The sequence below is a fragment of the Ceratosolen solmsi genome, unplaced genomic scaffold (assembly GCF_000503995.2).
Source record: "Ceratosolen solmsi marchali unplaced genomic scaffold, CerSol_1.0 scaffold11, whole genome shotgun sequence".
Lineage (NCBI taxonomy): Eukaryota > Metazoa > Arthropoda > Insecta > Hymenoptera > Agaonidae > Ceratosolen > Ceratosolen solmsi.
This window is the reverse complement of record NW_011948416.1, coordinates 13,209,366-13,230,837: the sequence shown is the minus strand read 5'-3', so window position 1 is coordinate 13,230,837 and position 21,472 is coordinate 13,209,366. Positions and strand designations below refer to the sequence as shown.

Here is a 21,472-nt window from a genome sequence, read left to right as displayed (position 1 = left end):
TAAGAATAAAGTGCTACATACGTGACAAAAAAAAATAACTCCTTACAGATAAGTTGGAAATGTTGTATTACTCAGGTACGATAAAAAAAAATCATGTTTCTTTATTTTATTCTTTTATTTTTTATTTTTTATTTTATTTTTTATTTTTTTTTTTTTTTTTTACAAAATTGCGTAAGCTGCCTTTTCATTTATTTCAACAATAAATCACTCCATAAAGAAATTCGAGACAAAATAAACTCTTTTGATATTTTGATTTTCCCAATCTACAATATTTCACGAATAAAAAGATTTACGTTCATTGTAACTAACCATAACTATTTTTCAAAAAATAATTTAAATCTATCCGCGTCCCATAAATCCTGATTAAGTAACCCATGCTAATTATATAATGTATCATTACAACTATTATTCTTTATATAATCTATTTAAATGAAACATTTACGACTGATAATAATAGACGATGAAAAGATATCAACTGTTAAATATTAATTCATAGATTTAATAAGAAAAAATTGTTAATTATTAAGCTTAAATAGACATTATTGAAGCATACATAGTATTATCATTATGTACTCTCTATTTACTTATGCTATTTAAATTTAATTTCACATCTATAGTTCAACTATTCTGAATTAACGATTGATCTGAATAACAACTTTTACGTAAAATTGCACTTACAAATTATGCAAACATTTAACGATACATTTAGCAAATAATATTCTCATTCATTTATAAAAATTCGTTAATTCGCCAATCTTAAAATGATCGGCAAGAAGGAGCTAACCATCGGTCCAGTTGCAGTTTCACATTCAAACATTATCAGCCAAAAATTATCGTCAAACAAACAAACAAACAAACAAACAAACAAACAAACAAACAAACAAACAAACAACAACAACAACAACAACAACAACAACAACAACAACAACAACAACAACAACAACAACAACAACAACAACAACAAAATTTAAATAGTCTCGCATTGTATTTTCAACTATATCAAGTTGAAATTCATTAAGGGGGATAAAGGATGCAATGAGCTAATAGTTTTTTCTATATATCATATTTAGGCTCATATTTGTTATTTGTATTTAAAATATGCCCTCCAAAAATGCCCAAAAATATTTAACAAATTGACGCTGTATTTTAACTTTCGCACCTAATTATTAGTTAATATTCAAGATAACTCAAAGTACCATTAGCATATTCTCGTAACTCTCCACGTCGTAAGCGATGCTTGTAATTGCAGTGATTAGGTAATCATAGACGAGCCGAAGTATTTGTCGGAGTCGTAGTTTAAGGAGTTTGGCGAAGCGCGCATAAAAAAGAGCGGATAATTTACGATAGGAGCGTGGGGAAAAAAGGGACGCGGTGTGTGGTGGAGGGGAAGGTGGTGGGAGGGATGGGAGGGGGGGCGGTGTGGAGTGGAGACGAGAGCTAAGATACAACACATTGAGATAAATTTTGTATCGGACGTAACGAAACACCTTTTCTTACACGCAGACACATGCATTCTCAGCAAGCCCTGATAGTAGTCGACAAGTAATCGTTAGTAGCATGAGCCGTCCATCGTGGCTCGCGTGTTGCTCGCACTACTTAGCGGTTGCTTTGCTTCGACTTGACTTTTCATTTCGCCCCTCAGTCTGTCGTCTCGCTCCTCAGCCTTTTCCGTCCTTCAAAAATTCCTTTATTTTCAGTCAATTATCCACTTCTCGCCAGTACTCCGTCTCATTCCCCCTGACAGCCGTCAATATATTCGCGTGTACCTGCATAAAATCCAGTCGATCCTCACTTGATGGACGAATATACACGGATTTCAATATTAAAGGCATTGTAATTTCGCGGATGCGACGAAGCGTGCAATTTCAGGGTATTCGTCATTGGGATTTTTATCCAGTGAAATCAAGTTTTACGCTTTCGCTTTGCTTTATAGGGACTAATCCAGCGATTTTGTGAAATCGATAGCTGGATTATTAAAGATTCTTAGAGCGTGAATTTTTGTAAATATTTCTAGACTTTATTCGTAGGTGACGCACATTTAAATTAGATAATTAGTCAAAGTGCTTAGAGAGAAAGATAAAAAGATTTAGTGCTTTATCTAATCCTGGATAGAAGTTTCGAATACTTTTTACATTAAAAATATTTCATAAGCAATAATATTATCATCGTAAATTAGGTACATAAAATATTATGTGATTAGCAAAGTTGTTTTAGATTATTTTAGAAACATACATATATCTCTGCTCATTCGATTTATCGTTTGAATTTAATATCATCGTTCGATTAACGGAATAAATCGACACCCATTTAGTTAAGCGACAAATATAAATTAGAGCATTTAATTGTTATATTTATAATTCACAAACCATACACATATATATATATATATATATATATATATATATATATATATATATGAATAAATAGATGAAATTACGCCAAAGAATAAATTCGTATGTACGTGCGCTCTTATTTGTACGTGTTTTCCCATGTGTGTGTGTGTGTGTGTGTGCGCGCGCGCGCGCGCGCGTGCGTATGCTTGCCCATACACATAAATTGTGCATAATTTAAGATTATTTTTAATATAATAATGCACCATTTATGTATATTTAATGCCATGAGTATTACTTACAGATGTATTAAAATGACTAAGCAACTGCTTTTCCGTGTCAATATCTATGCAAACAGTCGAATATAAATGCATTCTAATGTTCCAATCGATCCGCCATGTAATCAAAGACATATTCAACTGCCAGTAATAACGGCGCAATTGTAGAAGCGTTACATACCTGCTAAAGCACAAGAACAGTTTGTACGTCATGTGCGATTGTCGCGTATCGTCATTGTCGTTGACAAAACGGACAAAACAGCCGTCTATGGAACATGTACCAGTCGAAAGTGACCGTTGTGATTTGGTTTGCCGTTTCATATTTTGAGATGTTCGCGATTGGTTTAAAGCCACTTCCAAGCAAAACAGTGCTCCTCCACTAAATATTGCCGTTAGATAATTGTTTGGGCGCGCTTTTTACACGACGAAGTGCCGAGTGCATAATAAATCCGCGCTGATAAGCTCTTTATTAAGCTATACAAACGCGGCAAGGCTTTATTGGATATTTCGAGCGTTATCGCCGACACCTGAACTTTACCGTGGCGCTGATTCGATGAATTTTCAACATGTCATTGAGTCAAAAGCCATATTGCCAGTGAAAAAAAGTATTCCTCGATACTCGTGACAAAGGTGAGCCCTTATCGGTTTATTTAGCCCCTCGACGAACGCACCCGTGTGTAACAGTCATCGCTTTATACCCGACATATAGTCGTCATTGATGCCTGATCATATCGACGCTTTTCCTTCTAATAGCATTTCATTTCCAAGCCCAGGCATTTCTCCAAAATTTTCACCCTTATACTGAACTTATTTATATTGAAACAATGAATTTATAGTCATTATACTCTAATGCTGTGCTAGTAATGATTTTAAAAATAATAATAAACTCTAAATGCATAGTTCACTTTTATAATGCGTTTATAAACTGATATTTTAAATTCTATTATATTTTCTCTTTATCGGTTTATCATTATTTTGGAAATAATATACTGATAGGCAGTATAAGGACAAACAATGAAGAAAATTAGTCTAATCACTCTACAGTTTTAATGCATCGATACAAATTATTCATTGTTTAATATTTAAAAAACTTAAAATTATTCCTAATTTAATCTGTCGTGATAAATTTATTCAGAAATTATGAATATACATAATTATATCATAGAAATTATGAATATTCGTAACTTAACGTATTTACTGAAAACATTTTTTAAATATACATCTCTAAATATATATTCCTATAATCCTATTTGTGAGTCTAATAGTTTTTATGATTGAAATTACAAATTTTCGGTCTAAAATAAAGAAAAAGCATAATAAGTGTGTGATAATATTAAATTATTGATAATGTAAATTCATTTATATAGCCAACAATGGAATCACGGACATGAAAAAATAACAAAATGCTTATTACGTACAAAATCTACTTCTTTGTAGTTCAGGCTATTTCCACCCAATAATTCAAATAACAACATTTTAGAAAAATTTAATAAAATTTCATAAAATTATTGAAATTTCTATTACTTTGGAAATACTATCTTAAGTTTACTCTAACTGAGATAAGTAATTTGAACATTCTTTAATGAAATCTATAATTAATTAAATAATGTTACAGTGAAATGTTAAACCTAAATGTTAAATTTAATTGAGTAATAAACTTTATGAAATTGAAATAATTGACTCGAACCACAGCAATATTATATTAAACATGAACGAACATGTAGAAAAAAATATCTCAAACAGTAGCATGTAAATATTAATGAAAAGCATATTTTAAATGTGTTCATATTTTAAATTATACGCAAATAATATTTAAATTAAATGTTCGTTAATTAGTGCATTATATAATATTAATATTTAAATTACGTTTTCTTATTTACCCGTAATTCTGATTAATAACGATAATATAAGGTAAATATTGCTCAAGTATATAATAATTTGAAAGATAGCTATTTGATTATGTATGTGTGTATGTTTGTCGTAGTGCATTTTGAAACTCCCCTGTAGAGTCTATTTTTTCAAATGAATTATTACGATGTGTGTTTTAGTTTAAAAAATATATATATATATATATATATATATATATATATATATATCTCATTTTATAAACAATAAAAATACATATACAGACAATTTCTTTTAATTCGCACAGCAAGAAACATGAGCAAAAAACTTTCAAACATTTCCGAGACTATTTCAAATATTAAATAAGTCTTGTAAAGTCATAGTTCAAAAGTAAAAAAAGGGAAAAAAAGAATAAAAATATCCAGTTATAGAATAGAAACGTATCGAGCAATTTAAAAAGTATCGAAGCCGAGGTCATGTAGAGGAATAACAAAAATGAACGGGTCTTGATAAATCAAAATAGATTATACTATTCGACTGATATCACAACATACCTACCTATGCAACACACTCACCCGTATGCGCAACAAATGCACTTTTATTAATTTGATGAATTTTGACATTTAGTGTTTGAGCATTTCTCATGGATGCGTCTTTCATATGGGAAAATCACAGCCCCGTCGTTTCATACAATTTACAATGCACTGTTTTCTCAACAATACATTTTAATTAGCAAACCAATATGTATTTAGATCGATCGAGTATCTATTGATATTATACTACCTTCGTACATTAAATTGTTAGATACATACATATGCGTGTGGGGGGGGGGGAGGCATGCGTGCGTTCGTGTGCGCGTGTGTGCGTGTGTGTATTGTAAAGTGCTCAAAGTTAAAAAGAAAATGTAATATAAGCTTAATAGACATGTCACGGCAATATGATGTAAGGCTACTTAAAAATAATTAAATTAAATATTATGAAAGATTAACCTAACGTTATTAAAGCAAAAAACGTTACTCGAGTGTCTCGTTGTGACATAAAGTCGGTAGTTGATGATTCCCGACACGAAACGACGTACTTGTTAGTCCAATTATCTTTCAATAAAAATAATGAGTTGCAATCCTACGAATGCAATATCGTAATTGATTTATTAATAAATTAGTTTAGTAATTACTTTAAACGCGCACGAAAGAAATGCGCAATGAGTGTCTTCAGTACATGCTGATTTAATTTGTCGATATACTCTCGCAATGTTTAATGAATTTGGTTCATAATGTAGACAGAGGCGACGACTTTCTTAGAGCCTCGCAAGCATACCAGAATTACGGATGACAAATGTGCAGTTAAGCCATTTGTCATGCAAAGATAAAAGCGTATCACTCACTTCCGGCGCTGTACGTGTATAAATGGCTCCCGAGGGCTACAACGGCCAATCGGCTCGCTACGTATAAAAATAATGTACCGCTCACTCGAGTTAGCGATTACCTTTGCTTAATTGCTTAAATTCTGTGGCTTGTGATTTACTTAATATCAGGAGGGCGAGGCTCGCTACTCTCTCGCCAACCACATTTCTCTATACTTTTATTTTCTCGGTTTTCTACAGGACTAACGCTTTTAATGCCAGTGATAACAACGCAATCTGTTACGTACATTATTACCCCGACAAGGTATAAATTACAACAACTGCTGATACACGTCACTTTTTAATATAAGAAAACTTGCATTTTATTAATATGAATACAATGTTGAGATTTCCCGTTAACCGAAATTATAATGAAGATATATATTTAGAGTGCAGGTCGTTAGTATTCAGCGTAATGTTATTCTGAAAATTTTTTTTCTAGAGGTATGATACAATTTTATTCGTGTTGAGATTCTATATCGTTATCCTCTTGCAATATGAAAATCTACCTACATACAAAATATAAAAAAGTAATGCGAAATAATCACAATGGTAAATTTCAAAATGACTATTTCGTACATTCTAACGATATACACTCCGGCTTTTTGGATAAATAAATGCTTCACGGCAAATTAACATTATTATCTCCCTAATAGTTAATACATATTTAAATTAATATATGAGTATATTAATTAAACAAACAAAATAAAAGCAAAAAAATTTTTTTTTAAAAAATAAAAAACGTAAAGTATAAACAATGTTTTCATGCTGAAAATCAAGAAATACGTAATTCAGCAGAAATTACATTGCGTGCATTGGGAATACATCCAAAATATATTCGTAAAATGGAAAAAATCGAATTCAATTAGATATTCAGGAGATAAGTATAGTATCCATATAAAACGTTAACATTCAGTTTCACTTCTTTTTTAGCTTTTTAATTGGTTAAGGCGGTTAACTTTTTTAATTATACTCTTCCTCTGCATTTTAAAAATACTTTAATGAGAAAGTCTGCTTCTCGAATGGAGATAAACCTTATAGCACATATATATTTTTAACTTTTCGGAAATTTCGTTTAAACGAAAAATGCTCTCTTTTTTGCTTTTAATTGGATAAATAGTTTCTCACTCTACTTACATGCTCTTCTTAGAATTTATGAATCGTGCAATGAATAGTGTTAAAAAAAAAAAAAAAAATTCACTTTTTCAAATGATTGTATATGTGAATGGAATTATGTATCAGATTACAATTAATATCGTTAAGTTTATTTTTTAAGATTTTATAAATTAAAAATTCTAATAAAAATTCTAATCACAAAAGAAATATAACTACTTAGATCTCATAAATTGTTATGTATCTACAATGAATTCAGATGGCGATAAATTTAGAAATATTACAAAAAAATTACAATTTGCAATTATTGTCAGTTTTTTAATCGAATAACAACTAATGAATTTAATAAACATCTTTTATTTATATTTAATAATAATAATAATAATAATAATAATAATAATAATAATAATAATAATAATGATAATAATAATAATAATGAAAATACAATTAAAATTCATGTTATTAAGTACGCTGAAATAAAATTTACATTTTTTTATTAAATAAATAACCATATACCGATACTTACACGTCAATTTTATTTAAAAAACAAACAAACAAATAAACAAACAAACCTACTTTATGACCTAATTATGCCCATTATACAACATATTATTAAACATAATTTTCATTTCTTATTAATTATCAATTAGACATTGACTACTTAGCAACCATTTACTGTTCGTCCAATAAATATGTAGATAAGTTTTACATAAATTACTGTTTGAATTAAGAATTAAGAATCACAATGTACATTTAATAGATGTTAATTTTTAATTTGGAATTAGGCTATTCAATCCTTAAATTTTTTTTTTGTTTTTTGTTTTTTTTTTGTTTTATTAAAATAACGTAAAACTAAATGAAAATAAGGCGCAATAAGATTCTACTCTCGTGTACTGTATTCTTAAGACTAAGCTGTTTGAGAACATAATTATACTATAATAATTATTTTAAGTAAAAAAGTAATTTTACATTTAAATTAACATGGTTAAAATTATATTCATTCAAAGTAGAATGGAAAATGAAGATTAAAAATTGAAATAGTTTGATCGATATGAATAATTACTTTCTCATTGATATGAATAATCATCTTCTTTTATCGATCTATTATGTTGCTGTATGTTGAATATATTTTTAGCGATAAACAAAGTTCTATATTATATATATCGTATTCTATATTATATATCTGCCACCCAGTGAAAACTATGTTACTACAATAAAATCTCGATTAAAGAAAAATTTATACTCATGACCATGCAATTATATCGCTCGGTCTACTTACTAAATTTGGTTTAATTTTAAACAAGAAAATCCGTTAATTTAAAATTATCTTACTTGCTCTTATCATTTTGAATAATTTATAATGATGATTACCAAGTTGTGACAGGTAAAGGCGAAGCATGGCGCCTATTGAATGTCTGCTGCATAATTATGAGCTTAAGGAAAACTTTAGTTTGAAAAAATTAATTCAAATTTTAATTAAATTCGGTATTATAATTGTTTTTTCTCCGTTCAACAATAAGGGTTATAATTGTATGAGATTAATTAAATTGACCGATTGAAATGATTTTCAATTATTCTTAAGGTTACGAGATATTAATGATATATATACACATGGATCTTAATATAAAATTTCTATTGGTCGTCAGAATTCAATCCTATAGCTGCATTTTTATATACAAATATCTTAATATGTATTTCATTGGTATTATTGAAGATCGTAGAATTTATTTGTATAAGGGACTATTTAAATTTTAGAATTATTCTAAATCTTGACGAGTGAATTTCGTAAATAACTAAGCACAAATAAGACTCTTAGTGGACGATATTACACGCGTACACACCCGCTCATACCTACATGATACATGTACGTAGACGCATTCGCGCACAGGCACGCTCGCGATCAAACAAACAAATAAATAATAGCGCGCGCATAGACGCATACGCATTTGAATTTTAAGAAGGCTTTCCTTAAATTTGACCTTCTCGCCTACCAGAAAAATGATCAAATATACACTGGCACGCTGTATTCATTAGCACAACGAGATTATTGAATTACTTTGACGCTGCTTGCAAATTATACGCATAATGAGTGTATGCGCATTGAATGTAAATTAAAAGGGAGTCGGCAGCTTACGGACGGACGATCGCAAGATGGATTATGTTAAGGGGGAGATAAGTAACTCTTTGCCATTGCCGCACATCGAGTTATTCGAATTTGTTCGCTAAACCTGATCCTTGCGTGGATAGGCTTGAGAAATAGTCAGTGCGGCGCGAAAAGAAGGCGAGTAAAATGCTAATTTTTTCGCGCCTGAATACAGAGTGCAGACTGTTTTACAGCTCCGGTCCGCGTCGCGATTAATATTCAAAAGGCCAGGGGTTCTCGCTCTTAATTATTGTTGCGCTATAGACGAACGACGCACGCGTTTTCCGCCTCTTTGATCTTTTGGCCGCGTCCCTGCGGCGCTTTTCCCATCTATTCCCCTTCTACAGTAACATTTATCTAAATTTCTAATTTGCGCGACGAGTGCGTACACCTTGAAGAAATTCAATTGTAAGGTTAAGCACGGACGAGCGGCTCTTGTCTCGCGTTAGGCGTCTCCGTACAAAGAGCGAATTGATACACAAACAGGACCACCGCTACGACGCATACCGAGTTTATGTCGATTTACCGAGCCTTTTCCTTGAATACCAATTATCTTATGGCCTCGCGGCGCCAATGACGAAACGCAAACGCGATTCGTACTATAATTGCCGATTCGAGCCCACTTCAAGAGGATATGCCCTTATTATTAACGCGGAGGATTTTTTTGTTTTTTATCTTTTTCTTTTCGGTCATTGGATTAACCTCTTCCCCGAGCTTCCCTCGACTGACTTACGACGAGCAAACATTCGATCAGTACAACGCCAGCCGCAAAGCACATATGAAAAAGCACAGAGGCAGACAAACAGATTGATAGATAGATAGAGAGAGGAAGAGAGAGAGAGAGAGAGAGTCGGGTGAATGAACGCGTCAATGCAGCTTTAATGCGATAAAATAGGTCGCTCCACACATGATATCCATTAGCCCGTTAACCCATTAACTAACTTGGCTCGCTTTTCTTCAGTACAAATAAAATCATTCATTCCTTTGGTAACCAAACGCGGTAATTACTTCACTTGTGTTTACCTCCCGGTTTCGGTGTTGCGCTGGGCTACGTCAAAGGCGACGACCACGACTATGGTCGTTATGAAAAGTTTAGTTCGCCGAGCGATCGAATTAACTAAAAAATAATTGCCTTATAAAAATGCATGCCGATTACCTTTTCGGCATTTACCACGATTCTTTTCTGGCTTTAATCAGTACGTCGAGTCCTTCGCGCACCCCTACCCTTTTGCTCCCCAACACTTTTTTCCTTCGCACCCCCAAATATTATTGTGTACATTATATTTATTGCGACTGACCAGGGCTTGTAATTTTCCGCCTCGTTATAATGTCAACTACTAATAAAACATTTGGCTTTTTAATAATGTTCTATTCGATTAGGACATTAAAAATATTTATCCTTTGCAAATCATTGCTTTATATTGCGCACTTAAAAAAAACTAATTTATTTGGACGAACTATCAATTTCAGCTTTACCAAGTTTTAATGAGTCTACGCAATGGGAATTTCACTTTATCACTTATATAACCAATAAAATCTTAAGTTAATTCATAAAGTTTCTACAATACCTTATCTTGAGGTTTATCGAATTATATGTTTGTTCTCGCGCGATAAATATCGCGTATCAATAACGAGCGCTAATTCACATTGAAATTCATAATTTTTAATATCCATGCTCGGACAAAAAATGACGTTCGGAAACGCGGAAATCATGTTTGTGAAATTAATGCACCCGCTCTATATGTATTTGTAGTAACCTACCGATGACTACAGCACGCTCATGCTCTTGAAGTACATCCAGACGGCGGCACAATCGAGAGAGATCCAGATCGAGAGAGAGAGAGAGAGAGAGAGAGAGAGAGAGAGAGAGAGAGAGATCCAGATCGAGAGAGAGGAGGGGGGGCGATATTTTTCACGATGTCGAGCAATTGTATAACATTGAAATCCATTGGTATTCCAGGCTATCGCTTATTTCACATATGCCATTGACTTGTGCCTTATGTCCCATAATAATATTATATATAGCGCGGGTGTCGGCGCTTATGCAATGCTTTGACAGCTGGGAATGCTTGTTTTATGGCGATTGATCTCCACGAAGAACACTGCTCGTAAAACATTCATCGTACCGCTTGAAAATAATTATGTTCGAAAGACAGCTTTTAGTATTTTAATGGTTTATATAAATGCCATGGTTTCGTTCTTATATCGATAGAAAATCTTTAATTGGCGGTTAATCTTTGTTAATAAGTTTGAGGTGGGAAATATCCGTTGGTATTTATTTATGTTGCCATTGCTAATGAAAAGCTCGAATTACACGCAAGATGGAGTGAGTGAAAATAAAATGCAGCGACAAAATTAGAAGGTGACTCTTACTTTGGATTATTTGCTTTAGTTAACGTCTAATCACTGCGAATGTATACTATTCTGAAAATACTAAGCGTTATAGGCGTCATTATATATTCCCGCGGCTCGCGACTTAAAAACTTCGACATGGCGCTTTCCGATTACTCATAAATATTACAGGTAATATGCTTTCGAAATATTATAGGATCTTGAATATTGATGACGTAGAATAATGAAAGACGACATTGACGGACGAATCGGTCAATGACGTCACGGCAGCGGCCTATCCGAAGCTTCGACAGCCCGAGGTGTCAGGTTATATATGCTCAGGCAAATTTATGCTTCTGCTGCATCCGCAGCGAACAAGTTTATCGTATTCCGTATGTTCGCGCAAGGAGATTACGATTGTTCTACGTGCGTCTGGGCCAGGAGCACGCGGGCGCACGTAATCCTTCGACATCGAGGAGAGTACAATGAAAATGATTTTTCGACCGAGTAATTTACGAGTGCACAAAGTACGTTTCTCAAGCTCGCGGATAACCCATAAAAAAAAAGGCATAAATCACGCAAGCCGGAAGAGAACGTAAGAGTCTCGAAGTTCGTTGCGGCTTTTCCTAAATGAAAATCAAATTCGATTCTTTGGGACTGGTGCCAGACAGGTGGGGGATGGGGGAGAAAAAGGAACGGAGCGATGGCTGGAGAAGTAGGTCAAGATGCCGGTTGACAAATTGCTTTCTCGAGCTCTCATGTTCGGCGAGAGTACGAGCGCCGTCTACGAGCAACATCTTCATAAAGGCGCCTCTGCCTCGATGCGTGTACACGTCCTGGCGTATACGAGCCAACTATGTGTTTGTACGCGCGTGTGCGTATGCGTTTGTGAGAAGGGGGGAGGAGGGGGAGAGGAAGCTGATACGAGAGTGCCAGTATGTCCACTCGGTCCCACAAAGACGCGCGATAATCGATTAATTAGCCGACAACAGGTGTCAATGCGAAAGCGACTGATCCATGCGTGGGCGAGGAAGTGTCGTCGAGTGCATCGAAGGCCACTTCCGCCATTGGCCATTCCCAATTTTAAATTTCAAGACACTCGCGCGTATTTATTATTAAATGTGCATGATACGCGAAGTTATTCCTGAGCGGCGGCCAACTTTTCATAATACGTTTATGTTTCTGGGCGCTCGCGCGACATCGGGATATTTTCATTCTTAGTGGCCGTTGATTGTAAAAACAATCGCTCGACAACTCGTGCGATCCAGTCGCCCAGGACTACATTTACATTCTCCGGGGCGCTTTCGCCCTACCGCGGAGTCCCTCGTCTCCAGGCCAAAAGCATCCACGCGCGCGCGTCCCCACCTCCCCGTGTCCACGAGACGCGACGCGGCGCCAGTCCGCGAAAGGACGTTTCTCAACGGCTACGCCCGCGCACCCGCGCGATCCACTTGACGCTTGGTAATCGCGCGATGACGCAGGCGCGCCGCAATCGGATGGGAAAGCACTAGGAGGGCCCCGGGGGAGTACCTACGCGCCGCTGATAACGCCGACGATTTCAAGCGGTGGCTATTTATCCCCGCCCGCCCCCTCCCCCTCCCTGCCCTCGTTTCCCTCTTACGCGCGATCGTTATTTCGTGGATCGACCGGGTGTTAGTCATTCTCGTCGTGCTCGCTTTATCCGCGATCGCCCCGTCGCGATATTAAAACAAAGGGGACCTGTTATTCATAGGGATAATGCTTTATGGACGTTATCGATTCACCTTATTCTTGCTTCACCATTGGTCGATCGTAAATTTCCCGATCGCTTAAGTGAAAAGCACTATCGGGCCACGACTGATTTTCGGCTATGGGTTTCAGTTGGGAGCGGCGCCCCACCTCCATTATGCCATTTGCCATTATGCACATTTCTACGAACGCAATGAGTGGCTGAAGAGTCCCTCGTCCCTGGGAAGCCGCGAGTCGTTTATCTATAAATAGGCTGGCGCGTGCACCTGAATTTTCGAGAACGAACGTGACGGCCTCGGCTAATAAACTAATAAACTCTCTCTCGTGTTGATAAAAGCCGTCGCGCCCATAAAGATAGGGGGCCGTGCATTTTCACGCGGAGTCCATTATTCAGGCGCTGTGCGCGGTGTCGCTTATCTCGACCTTTTGTTATTTACGCGCGTAACGCATATATCGGCCGAAGGATGGCTATTAAGTGTCGCCGCTGCCTATTTGCTGCCGATCGCCTATTGGCAAGACGAGAAGAGTAATTGAGCGGCCGAGCGGTTAAAAGGATTAAGTGCGCGTATGTGGTGCCGATCATCGATCGTCTCTCGGCACTCGGGTCGCTGAAATCTTAATCTCATCTGTGAAATTGACGTTAGGCTTGGCGAGTTGTTCTGACCGAGCGCCGCACTATTTAAGTAAAGCAAAGCCAACGTTGCTCGAACAAATAGTTTTTATCGCTTTCAATTCGCGCACCAATGTCTCGTTGCGAAATAAGCCACTCGCGTTACAGTCTAGACATCGAGACTCTCTATACACATTCCCACCCTCCCAGCCCCCCCCCCCCCCCCCACACACACACAACACCTTCTCCCACATACTCAATAGCAACAACAACAATAACAACGGCAACGGCAATAACAAAAACAACAACAACAACTAATAATAATAATAATAATAATAATAATAATAATAATAATAATAATAATAATAATAATAATAAATAGCAAAAGGAAACAAAAAATGAATAGGAAATGTATCATTTCATTCGTAGTGTTAAGCGTGGAGAGGAGCACAATTGTTACAATTGAGATCAAGAAAGCGCATTTGACATTTATATTATGTCCCAATTTATTATTTAGTCTTATTATTGTGTATAGTAAAGGCACCGTTGCTTATAAGACTAAGTAGTGCCTTGAACTTATAAAATATACAATGCAGTGAATAAGTTTTTCTAATCATTTGCAATGATTTCTTTATTATAAGCTTCTTTACTTGATTGTCATTTGCGATTTCATATTTTCCTTAATATTTTATTATACCTATCAACTGCTTCTACATTATTATTATTATTTTTCTCATTATTATTATTATTATTATTATTATCATCATCATTATTATTATTATCATAATTATTATCTTCACTGTTATTATTGTTATAATAATAATCATTATAATAATAAACGTACACGCTATGTATAATATACTCGTTTAATGTAAAAAAAGATTACTCTGACAATCTTTGACAGGCAACAAACTCATGCAATTTCTTAGTTTCATGGTCGGTTTCGACCTCTTATTTGCATAATACAATTAGCAATTCTTCTTATTGTTGTATAATGTAAACACAGCAATAATTGAAATTGCCAAGTTGATGGATCTCCGTAATACAATCGAATTTCACTCCAATTTATGTGTAGCGAACATTATGAATTAACGTTTTATCAATGATGATAATTAAATTGTGAAATATAACATCATTACAAATAAGTAATCATCTCCTTGTGATATTTATTTCAATTTTTTCCTATTATATATATTATTATAATTAAATTACCCTGATCGAAAATATTTTCAGTACTAGTAAGCCATTCTACGTCAACCTTAACAAACGGGACTTTATATTAAATAAATATTTAATAATATATCTATTATACAAAATTCAAAATATATTAACTAAGTTAGAGAATTTAATGTAATTGACAGTTCAATTTACAATCTTGCAAAAGAATCAATGCATGTATGAGATAATTATAGAATAAGAGAAATTTGCGAGGTCACAAGTTAAGTTAGTAAAATGTGAGTGTGTGTGTGTGAATATGAAACCTTCATTATATTTGCGAATACTTAAATATCATATCGGTATAGTACGGCATAACTATTCTAAAGGCTCCATTGTCAAGTTTTAGTCGCGATGTATTTGAAAAAAAAAAAGAAAAAAAAAAAATGAAACTGCAAATACTTGCAAACAAGGTTTCCTTCAAATTTCATTACTCCTAATTAATATCGTATTGCATATAAAGAAAAAGTGTGGCAAGAGTCATTTTTTAAAAGGCTAATTTCAGGTAAACAGTATCAATGCCTATGCATCAATTATAATAAAATAATTTTACTTTCAAAGAGCCAACAGAGTATATGGCATCGTCATAATACTTCATTATTCTCAACAATATGTTCGTCATAAAATATCAATGAATTATGAATGCATACAAATGTTTCACAATGAAACGAGATTAAAATATTAAAATGTAAATAAAATATATTTATCATTACACCGCTTTTTTCTCTCTTTTATTTTTTCTTTCTTTTTTTTTTTTTTTTTTTTTGTTGTTGTTGTTGTTGTCGTTCGTTGTTGTTGTTGCGACGAAATCGACAGTTTGTACGACGAAGGAATGGGAACTAACGGAAAGGTGACGGTGTATTGTATTATTTCGTATGCAAGCACAAAAGTCAAATGTCAGACATGCCATTTTACATCTTGTAGAATCTTTTCAGTGTACATACAAGTAAGTACGCCGTACATATGTATAAACCTGGCGAGATGGCTAAGATAATATTTATTTAGTGACTCGTGTTCGATCTAAGGCTTAATTGATTTTACGGGCTTGAACAGTGCACATACCATATATACACTACACACAAACATGGGAGCTAACCCATTTACATTCACGTACATTCCACCGTTCCCCCAATCTCGCACGCACATGCATTCTCGTACATCGGCACGCTTCGTACGCGTGCGCGCGCGTACACACACACAGAGAGAGAGAGAGAGAGAGAGAGAGAGAGAGAGAGAGAGAGAGAGATATTGCAAATAATAAAATATTAACTTTGTAATATTTGAGAAAATGTTTCAAATATCTTATGGTTCGATATTAAAGAGGACGTTATTATTTCATCAAAATAGATTTCTGTAATTTCTCGTAGATTGTTCTCCAAGGTGTAAGCCAAAAATGGTTGAATGGAATAAATATATTTTGATGATAGGATATGGCGATAATATCTACATGGTTGATATGCTATAGCATGTAGAAGTAATGAGAAACACAATTTTCGAATAAAGTGAGGTAAAAAAAAAACAACAAGATTTTTTTCTGTAATTAAATTGTTAATTTATATTAACATTAGGATAATTGTTTGGCTTTTATTACATCTTCGTTAATCATAGAATTGTTTTCATTCACAAATCAATTATTGAATTAAATTACACTATTATTGAATAATATTACATTAATATATTAGTAATATATACTATTACATACTATAACATACAATAACATTGAAATTTAAGAAAATTTTAGAAAATTTTCGATAAAAAATATTACTTAAAGTATCAAGTCGAAAAGTAGTGTGGTGCAATCGACAGCATAGAATTATATCTCAAATAGAAAAGTGTCGAGTTAATTGTAATACGTAGTTATTATTGACTAGCCACGCTCGATCTTATTAATAATATTTGAACGTTGCAATTGCACTTTGGTGTACTTTTACGAATTGATTTTAATACGAAAATTAGCCAGTGACTCGATACAATTCAAGACTTCGTGAAGCAAACTTACGAATGTAAATAGGATATTGAATTGACGAATGTATCGTAAAATTATAGCGTAGTGTATTAAAAGGCTGAATCCAATATTTGATACAATAGTAGGATCTATATAAAACTAATCTTTTATTCGATTTGATTCTTTCATTAAAAGCATACAATACCGAGATGTATGATTATTATTCCATCCAAAAATTATTTTTGCACGTCTTCTGAATGTTTTGGATAATATTTTGGAACGAGCATTATCGTTTAATGTAAATAGCGCACATAATAGTCGCGCTCAAACTATAAAACGCTAAACATTAGACAAGGCTTCCTAAAAAAAAGAAGTTATTCTTAATGTTAAGAACCAAGCGTACAGTGTATTTAAAATTAAACCAAAAGTTATTATTTCTAACATATTTGATGTTGGCGAAAATTCAAAGTTGCATTATTGGAAAGTGAAATGAGCGTTAAAAATCTGTCTAAGAATATAGTAGCGTTCACCTCACCTAAGAAACTACCTTGAGAGGGGGTGGGGCGCACGTAAACAAAATGAAAAACTTACTTGATGCGTGCAGGTGCGTGTGTCGGAGTCGGTGAAGAAATTTCATATGCTTTGCTGAGTGAACGTAGCAAAGTATCTTACTTTAAAAGCTCGCTTTAACGAGCGTATGGAAGGAATCGTGACTAACGCTTGAAAAAAATTTGCTTGTTGTTGCAGCGAAAAGTGCCGGAACTCATCGTCACAACACGGCAGCGACGTCCGAAGCCTGAGAGCGATTCTCGCCTCTGTCTCCCAGAAAGCTCCTAAGGGACTCCAGCAAGAAAGTGGACAAAGAGCGAGAGGGGGAGTGAGATATCGTCGTGATTCGGCGGAAAAAAGCACGGGACTGTCGGCGTGCGCGATGAAAGTCTGGCGAGTGAAGATCGATTGAATGTGGTGCGCGTGCCTCTGCTCCTCGGCGCAGGTGTTGCTCGGCACGATAATGTGAGCATCGGTTGTGGAACCTCCCCTCCGCAAACTCGCTTAACGCATCGATTTCGCAGCCTCCTTCCTCTCTTACTTCAAGGAAATCAACAATGGCCGTCGCCGTGCGCCGTGCCGGTACCACGCTACTTCTTCTCTTTTGCCTCATCGGTAAGTCTTCCGTCTCTTACGCTCTCATTTACCTCGACCAAGTTTGCGCGTGCAGCTATTACGAATTATATAGCGATTTTTATGACAATATAATGGTGATTATGAGCTTTCGCATGTTTAATTGCTAAAGTATTTCGATGGAGAGAAACTCTTCCACAGACGTCAAATAATCATCAAAGATTACGCAAAGGCTATTCCTTATCTTCGTTATAGCTACAATAATATCATTGATTGCGAGGGAGAGAAGTGACTTGAGCGGAAAGTATTGAGAATTGAAAGTAAGCTTTTTCAATCGCAATACCAGAAACAACTAATGAAAATGTCACGTACAACGTGATTTCTTTTATCGATGTAACGCGCAAAGAAAAAAAGGGAAGAGGGAAGCCAAAGCACCAGTTAATCTCGGCACAATGGTTATTACAAACTTTAAGAGTGTTGTTTAGAAAATATTTTAAATTCAAATATCTAACTGATTTTTAATTGCAAAGGCATAATTTATGAATATTGGCGAGCTTGCCAGCTATAATATATGATTGATTTTTCATTTTTTTTTTTTTTTTGTTTTGTTTTGTTTTTTTTTGTTTTGTTTTGTTTTGTTTTATTTTGTTTTGTTTTGTTTTTGTTTATGTTTTTGTGCATATTTCGTGTTTTTTTTAATCCAAAAGCTTGACGGTAAATGGCAAACTATCAACTGTCGTCGGATAATCGCGAGCCAATAAACCAGATGCAACGCCATCAATAAAAATCAAGTCCCAGACGGTTTGTCGGTGAGCCGAAGAAGCGTTTATTTTAGCAAGAATTCATTATGGCTTTTCTCGCAACCAATGAATCATTGCTGTGGCTCGATAAGCGATATCGAACGAAGAGTTACCCGGGAACGCGGAAGCTCGTGCCGACGAGGACGGAAATACCCGGGTCGCGAAAGCGTAACGATCGCCGCGGTTTAAGCGCCGGCTGCGAGTCAAAAGCCGCGGCGATGTATTTTTGGCCCCGTGGCCACACTCGCCTCCTGGCCTTTTAAGGCCCTACGCACTGACAACGCCACTTTCACGTGTGGCCCACTTGCCAGTTAGGTCGCTGCTTAGGACCGACGTCACCTCGGCTAATTAATGCGTCGACCGGTTTTTCGGCCAATGTCGCGCTCGGCTTATTTACATGTGGGGGACTGACTCTTGCCCTTCCTCCTCCACTCGTTAATTTCACGAACCCTAATCGACGGCTGTAGGCTAAGCCGTTATAGCTAATTCGACCCTTTCCCATCTCTTCATTTTCTTTAGCCGATAATTACTCTCCCACTGTCGTCATCTTTCCTGCCGCCTATGGTGGTTTCCAACAAGTGGGCGCTTCCCATTCGGTATCTGCGAGCATAAGAGAAACAAATGTAATATCGAGTCGTGGAAGTTCTTCTTTTGATCTACGTTTTGAGAAATATTCCACGATACGAGGTTCCGGCCGTCCTCGAGCTAAATTATGTTTAATATTCGCCAGATACGAGAGCGATGCTGACACTCCTTACCAATGCTCCTTTTTGCTCTTGCAATTGTTATCAATTCATGGCAATTGATAGAGCCAATGAGATACAATGCTTCTAATATTGTGTTTTCGTATGAAAAAATAAAATTCCATAAGGAACAAATGGTATAAGCGACTCTATGCTCTGTGCCTGGCTATTGGATATTAGATTCCGATGAGCATTGGCTTTTTCCACGTTTTGTACCGGTGATTGATTAAAGCTGTCGCCGTTCTTACGTAACTGCGGTGCAAAAAGTAGTGACTTTCTTTTTTATATACCCGATGAATGATACACATTAGTGTCCGTTGCTCATGTCAATCGGATAATATCATGGAAAAAATATTTCACGTCACATGTAACATCGAGATTGCGCGAAAATTTCCCAGTTCTGTAAACGAGCTTCAAATCCAGCAGCTTTATCTTTTTTCTTTTTTTTTTTTTTTTTTTTTTTTTATTACTATCATATACAGACTACATCGATTTTTTTTCTAATGAAATAAGAATCTGTTGCTTAGGAATTTTTGCAATCGAGCACGCGTAATTGCTAATTCGTTCAACCCGTGAAACACATCAATTAAATAATTATTTAATGGAAACAGTAATTTTTAACAGTTTACCAGTTATTTTAATAAAATTAAAAAAAAAAACTCGATCGTTACAGCTTCTTAACCTTCGTGTTTAGATTAAAGTAAAAAACTTTCAACGCCAAATGACATGATCCATTTTTAATAACTATATTCAATAAAAGTTGTGGAAAGTATTTTACTTCGTTGTACATTAAATTTATTGTTGTCAAGTTTTGAAAAAAAAAGAACAAAATTCTTTCCCTTTATTCAACGATAAAAACAAAATTGTCCTCTTAATTTTTTTGCTTGACGACTCTATGATCTACTCTTATAAAAACATTTGAAATCTATAACTTTAACAAGAACAACTGCGTTCTTTAATAAAATAAAAAAAAAATTGTCGATTATACTTTCAAGCTCATTGGGCAGGTATTAACGTGAAAGGGCTCGGAAAGTCTCAACTCGAAATTATTATTAATCGTAGACAGAGAGAGAGAGAGAGAGAGAGAGAGAGAGAGAGAGAGAGAGAGAGATATCGAAGGGAATCGTGTGCGCACGTTCGAACTCTCGAACGATATTTGACCTTTCGGCACATTTAGTTATCGTCTGTTACACTGACTCTCCTCTCGAATTAGCGACCCAGAAAGATGTGGGGGTCAGAGGCAGTTCAAGTGTGTGGAATTTCGACGGCCGGATCGATTTGCGTGTCTCTTGGATTTGGCCTTGAAAGCCGCGGCCCTTGGATTTTTCAACGATGCGACTCGATTGTCAGCGCTCGCGATCGCTTTGCTCGCGGAGGCAAAAATACGGACCCGCTGCTCTCAAATTACCATAGCCGAGCATTTGTTTAGACGGCCGACGTTTTCTTTCTTACACAATGGCCAGGAAAGTTCACAAGACTCGGGTGTCACTCTATACGCAACCCACCTTCGTACAGACGCGCGCACCCACAATGTGTTCTCGGAAATAAATATACTCGTGGCTACGCGTATACGCTTCTCTTCCTTCTTCGACATTTACAATGTCACTTCACTACTAGAACGCGATGGAACTTGTTATTACACTAATGAGTTCCAACAGATTTGCACGCTTTATATACAATGCCAGTAGTTTGGATTATGACTGGGAATGGATGGAGTTGTAATTATGGGGTAGCGTTTGGAAAATTAGCTAATTACCAAGCGAATGAAACTGATTTAGCTATTTTTTCTCTGGTGATGTGTTGGCAAATGCAGGCGTCATTTATCCTAAGCTAACTTGTGTAAATCAAGCGAAAATTATTCCCTACA

General features: G+C 35.4%; 2 protein-coding genes across 2 annotated transcripts in view; both read left to right on the top strand.

Moving 5' to 3' along the window:
* The window catches only part of LOC105359538 (insulin-like growth factor-binding protein 7), a 104,105-nt gene extending 86,006 nt beyond the window's left edge, over positions 1 to 18,099 (top strand). Inside the window, exon 5 of the mRNA XM_011496152.1 lies at positions 17,688 to 18,099. Coding sequence (XP_011494454.1) covers positions 17,688 to 17,740 — 53 coding nt within the window. The 3' untranslated portion in view covers positions 17,741 to 18,099. The remainder of the gene's footprint in view (positions 1 to 17,687) is intronic.
* LOC105359537 (cysteine-rich motor neuron 1 protein-like) overlaps positions 18,047 to 21,472 on the top strand; it is a 122,810-nt gene continuing 119,384 nt past the window's right edge. The window contains exon 1 of the mRNA XM_011496151.1: positions 18,047 to 18,104. Coding sequence (XP_011494453.1) covers positions 18,047 to 18,104 — 58 coding nt within the window. The remainder of the gene's footprint in view (positions 18,105 to 21,472) is intronic.